Source organism: Acomys russatus, chromosome 7 (genome assembly GCF_903995435.1).
Source record: "Acomys russatus chromosome 7, mAcoRus1.1, whole genome shotgun sequence".
Lineage (NCBI taxonomy): Eukaryota > Metazoa > Chordata > Mammalia > Rodentia > Muridae > Acomys > Acomys russatus.
The window spans coordinates 35,262,005-35,267,727 of NC_067143.1; the positions used below are offsets into that span (position 1 = coordinate 35,262,005).

At 49.7% G+C, this 5,723-nt stretch overlaps 1 protein-coding gene across 1 annotated transcript; it reads right to left on the reverse strand.

The window, feature by feature from the left end:
• Positions 1-297: 297 nt before the first annotated feature.
• Rccd1 (RCC1 domain containing 1) lies at positions 298-5,107 on the reverse strand. Its single transcript, XM_051148790.1, has 6 exons — positions 4,840-5,107; positions 4,305-4,701; positions 4,090-4,211; positions 2,277-2,375; positions 1,852-2,016; positions 298-828 (listed from the first exon to the last, which is right to left on the reverse strand). Exons 1-6 carry the CDS (start codon positions 5,006-5,008, stop codon positions 677-679), a joined length of 1,104 nt encoding a protein of 367 aa, XP_051004747.1. The 5' UTR covers positions 5,009-5,107; the 3' UTR covers positions 298-676.
• Between the last annotated feature and the right edge of the window lie 616 nt (positions 5,108-5,723).

The window sequence follows — 5,723 nt, forward strand, 5'->3', positions numbered from 1 at the left end:
CTCACATGTTATTTTTAAATATATTAAAATAAAATGTATATAGTTACCTTTTAATACTACGTTGTATTATTTTAAATACTACGTTATTTTATGTTTCATTGGTTTGGTCTATAGATTAAACTCATAAAAGGACACAGGAGAAAAAATTAAGAGTCTGTTCTCAGAACAGTTTGGATCCACTCTTTATTCTCATTCAGGTTATACCACCTTAGCTACATATTTTCATGTTTGGAGTCTTCTCATTTTGCAGGGTATATTTATTGATACTTGCTTAGTACATGGAAGGCCTTGGGTTTTTTTGATCCCTGGCACTGCTCCAAAAATAAGCATTTATATACATATTCAAATATCTCATACATCTTTCATAAGATTTATCTGGAAACAGGGTTTCTCTGTGTAATAGCCCTGGCTGGCCTCAAACTCACAAACATCTGCCTCCAAGTGCTGGTATTAAAGGTGTCTGCCACCAGGCTGGCTGTAAGATTTATCTTGATCCTTTGTTTAGAGATTCTTTTAAAAGTCATGCACTTAGGAGGCAGGGGCAATCTCTATGACCCTGTTATAAAACTTACTTGTTTCTATGCATCTGTGAGAGCAAAAGAGAAGAATTTGCAAGAGCTCATTCTCACCCACGCACCATAAGCAGCAGCCTGGGCATCCACCTGACTGACATCTGTCAGACTTTCTCTCTCTCCACTGCATAGACATACGTATTCCAGGGTCCACAGGTGACAGCCCTTACTTCGAGTTGCTTTTTTGCAAAGTATTCCACACGGCAGGGTCGGTCCAAGCTGATGCTGTCCTTGTGGCCAAGCTGTCCATATTTACCTAGAATGAAATGAACCCCGTTGTCTGGTAGACCTTGCTACTACTTTCCCTCAAGGACTGCAGAAAGCTTCCAAGCCCAAACAAACCTTGGGGTCCCCAGAGAACAATGGCTCCTCTAGGTTTCCCTGAGGCCTGTGTCAAGATGATCAGGCTACCTCCTTCACCTGTGTCATCTTATTTCTGTTTGGCCTCGGGCCTTCTAAGTGCCTCTCTGTTCTCTCATCAAAAGGAGAGACACTTGGCTTTTCAGTCCTTCCCTCCCCGGCCCCCTCCCCTCACACTGATCTGGCTGAAACCCCTGCTCCCTCTACTTTGTGTGGCTTTTTTTTCTTTCGGTTTTCCAGACAGGGTTTCTCTGTGTAGTCCGGGCTGTCCTGGACTCACTTTGTAGACCAGGCTGGCCTCGAACTCAAAAGAGTGCTGGGATTAAAGGTGTGCGCCACCACGCCTGGCTATACTTTGTGTGGCTTTTGTCATCTCTTCTATCTTCTCAGGTTCTTCCCCTTGGTTTAATGGTCACAACTCCTTTTTACTTACCCCAGCCCCAGGTGTAGAGTTCTCCTGTTCCTGCAACCAAAACGACAGTAAGTAGCTGCCAACTTCTGCTGCTGCCAAGTAGAGCTGGGCGTGTGGCACATGCCTTTAGTCCCAGCACGTGGAAGGCGGAGGCAGGCGGATCACTGAGTTCCAGGCCAGCCTGGTCTACAAAGGGAGTCCAGGACAGCCAGGGCTACAAGAGAAACTCTGTCTCGAAAAACAAAAAGATACTACTTGGCCTGGCACAAACTATAGACACCATGTTATAACTCTGATATGTGCTTGCTATCACATTGGGGGGGGGGGGGAGGGTAAAGGATCTGGCTGAAAAAGAGTTATCTTCCTAAATATCAACTGACTTCAGTACAAGCTTGTATAATAGAGTGAGACTCATCAGAGATTAAAAAAAGGCAGCCAAGGCAAAGTACGGTCTCCAGCTAAAGAGTGAGATGGAGCACTGTTCCACCCTGAGCCAGGCCCACTCACGTGTCACCACAGCTGTGTGTCGGGATCCGCAGCTGGCCTTGACTGCATCTGAGCCCAGGGGAAGATCCAGTAGAGCTGGGAAGGGCTGGATGGCTATGAAGGGGGCAGGAGCTCCATCACCAGCCTGAGCTGCTTCCTCTTCGGCTGCGTCATTCAAGCCTGTGGCTTTAGAATGATTACCATGTTTAACACTTATGGGCACGAGAAGCTCCTCCACACACTGTCTTCCTGCAATGGCTCTATAAACAATAATTTTTTAGCTCCAGAACTGGTGCCCAACTCTTACTCAGCAGACCTACAGGTTGTGCAGTGCCAAAACTGGCGTCAGCCTCCCCACAGCCAGGAGTGCCCACTGGTTCCCCGGGTGACCCGTGCTCCTGAGCACAGTACAGAAGCAGGCATGACATCCTCGAGGCTGGCCGTACCTTCTTCCCTCACTGCTGTCCTTTCCCCTGCTGTGCTCCTTGTAGGCAGGGCCAGCTGCCCCGACTCATTCCAGCCCCAGATATAAACATCCCCAGTTTCTGCAAGAGACCAAGAGGACCCATGAAGCACACTGAAACTCTTCCATCCACCCCACTTCCTCCAAACATCCCCACTACCTGTTCCTAGGGTCAAGTGAAGGCTACCCTACCCGGGTACCCCTCCAAGCAGAGATGTCCCTGTGCCAAGTCCCAGCAGTTTCCCTGTTTTAGATTCCTTGCCCATACAACACCCTCTTTCTTTTCCAAACAGCATCACTATGTGCCTCTCTCAAAGTCTCCATCCTCTTCCTGAATGCTGGGACTGGGACAGAGAGGTTCTTGGGAAAGGAAGTAGGCAGAGACCGGAAGAGGATCATGGGAGGAGAGGAGAGTAAAGACAAGAAAGAAGGAGGCCACCATGGGTGAGGTGAAGAAGCACATGGCCAGTGTGGATGGAGGATTTGGCCCAGATGATGAACGTTAGCAAGTATTTGGGGTTATAGATGGGAGGTAGCCCGAGAGAAATTATTAGAAGCAGATGGCATGGGATTTTGGTAGGGAGATAAGGGAGGTAGTTTCGGGGATTAATATCTGCCCTGACCCAGGTGAAGCAAGGCAACTTTAAAATATAACAGGTGTCTGTGTTTTTATTGGTTGCTGGTGGGTTAGAAAATACTGCCATAGGACACGAGAGATGGCTCAGAGATTAAGAGCACTGATTGCTCCTCCAGAGGTCCTGAGTTCAATTCCCAACAACCACATGGTGGCTCACAACCATCTATAGTGTGATCTAATGCCCTCTTCTGGCCTGCAGGTGTATGTGCAGGCAGAGCACTGTGTACAAATAATAATCTTAAAAAAAAAAAAAAAAAAGAAAGAAAAGAAATTACTGCCGTAATAATTATAGGCCAATAAATACTTATTAGACCCTACTTTTAAATTAATAGCAACACATGCCTTTAATCCCAACACTTGGGAGGCAGAGGCAGGCACATAAGAATTACAGTGATTTAAATTTAAAAGCCACTTGCAAAAGGTAGGCTGAAACTCAAAATGAATGTCCTTTGTGATCTAAAATTAAATACACAAACATTGAATTTCTCTCTCTCTCTCTCTCTCTCTCTCTCTCTCTCTCTCTCTCTCTCTCTGTGTGTGTGTGTGTGTGTGTGTGTGTGTGTGTGTGTGTGTGTGTATCTTATAACTCAAGCTCCAGGAGACCCAGTAACCTGGCTTCTCTGGACACCCTGCATAGACACTCCACCCATATTTTTAAAAACCAGCAGCTTCTCTCTACCCTCTCTTTCTGCTCCAAGAGCCTAAGAGACAGCAGTGCCTAGAGAGCCCAACCACCACATGGACATGAAACACCCTGGGCCACATGCTGTGACCAACACAGCATCACACCTCTCCCCAATCCATCACAGCTACCTAGGCATATGCAGCCATCTTTACTCTTTGTGCTTGAGCTGTCTTCCACCAGTTCCCTTGGCTAAGTGTCCTTCCCTTCTGGAGTATTTTAGAAAGCAAACCTGTGCCTAGCAGATGGATAGGAGTGGTTGGAAAGCCCAGTAACAGAAAGACAGTAACTGAAGCACTCAAGGTATGAGGGCGGGTGGAGGCAACATGTGAAATCCGGAAACACTGAAGAGCCGGGAATGACTTAGGCTGGCCTGAGCCTGGGATGAGGCCTGTGCTAGACCACCCACAAGAGCAGAATGAAAGGAAGGAGGGGCCAAGATCACCAGCTTGTTTGGAGAAGCCCCAGGTCTCTCACCACTCAGACACACAGAGTGCCAGCCACCTGCGGCCACCTCAGTCATCCGCAGGCCTTGCAGTGCCTCCAGCAGCCTTGGCTCCGGCTCTGCCTCCAGCGTCCCGTGGCCCAGCTGTCCGTGTCTGATCAAGGGAGTCTCTAATCAGCTACAGGTATATTTAAGAGACCACCCCACCCCCGTGAGCTTCATCTGACCACACCCAGCCGGTTCTCACCTGCCTCCACCCCAGGAGAAGACTTGGCCAGCTTCGCACAGCAACAGTACATGCTCGGCCCCCAGCTCCAGCTGGCGCACCCGCAGCTCTGGGGCCAGAGGCTGACAGAAGGGTGGCCGTGGGTTCACGTATGCACGGGCGTGGGGCAGGAGTGGCAGGGTCCCCGCCCTAGCCTCACTGCCGGGTTCATCTTCCCCTTGGGCCTCTGCCCCAGAAACCAGGTCCTGGGCCCAGAGGGGCTCCCCCTGCATCGAGGAGCCTGGTGTCCAGGCCTGCAGTTCTGTGCTGGACCTGGCCTTCTCACGCAGCACCACCAGGAGTCCCTCTGAAGCCCATGCGTCCCTGCAGCCATCTGCAGCGATGCTCACGGAACCTGACAGCTCCACCCGGCCTCCACCTGTGTGGGTAGAGGAGGAGGGGCAGCGAGGTTGCGAGACGAAAGCTGTAGGTTACTTACTAATGTACAGGCATGTTCAAAAGGGCTGGGCAGGTGTACAGGGGACAGGCCCAGAGAGGGGCTTCTGAGGGCACTTACGGGTCACGAGGGCAGTGTAGCTCCAGCTTGCGCTCACTCGGCAAATGTCATCACTGGCACTCAGTGGTTCGGGACAGTGCACCGCATGGCACCCGTTCCCAGAGCCCGGCGCTTGCCCAAAGCCACAGAAACCGAAGCCAAACCAGGTTCCGTGTCGTTCCTTGGCCATGTTCTGGCAGAGCCCTCTTGTGAGTGGCCACCTGGCTGGGGTGTGGGCTACAGCATGGAAGGTTAAGGCTGCCACCTGAGGAGATTCTTGCAAACAGGACACCTCAGGAACACAGTGGAGTCTGGCCTTCAAGGGACTGTCGCTGTATTGTCTGTAAAATAGAGACTGGATACCATCTGGATCCCTTTCTAATCACAGGGGCAAACGATGCCCATCCCACTGTTGTCTGCTAAGTCGAGCTTTGGCAAAAGGTTGTGCTGCAGTGAGCTGGGTGATTCTCCTACTTCTGGCTCAAAGCCAGTCGGCCAGTGTAAAAAAATATTAAGTATGTGTCTTTTCTATCAAACACTATAAAACTTGTATTCAGGGCAAGAAGTTTTTCTCTATATTATCTTGGCTGTCCCAGACTCACTTTGTAGACCAGGCTGGCCTCGAACTCAAAGCAATCCACCTGCCTCTGCCTCCCGAGTGCTGGGATGAAAGGCGTGTGCCACCACGCCCGTCTTAAGAATTTTTTTTTTTTTTTTAAGATTTATTATTTTGGGCTGGAGAGGAGATGGCTCAGTGGTTAAGAGTACTGGCTGCTCTTCTAGAGGACCTAGTTTCAATTCCCAGCACCCGCATGGCAGCTCACAACTGTCTCTAACTCCCTCACACAGACCTATATGCAGGCCAAACACCATCCACATAAAATAAAGAGTTTTGTTTCCTCTGT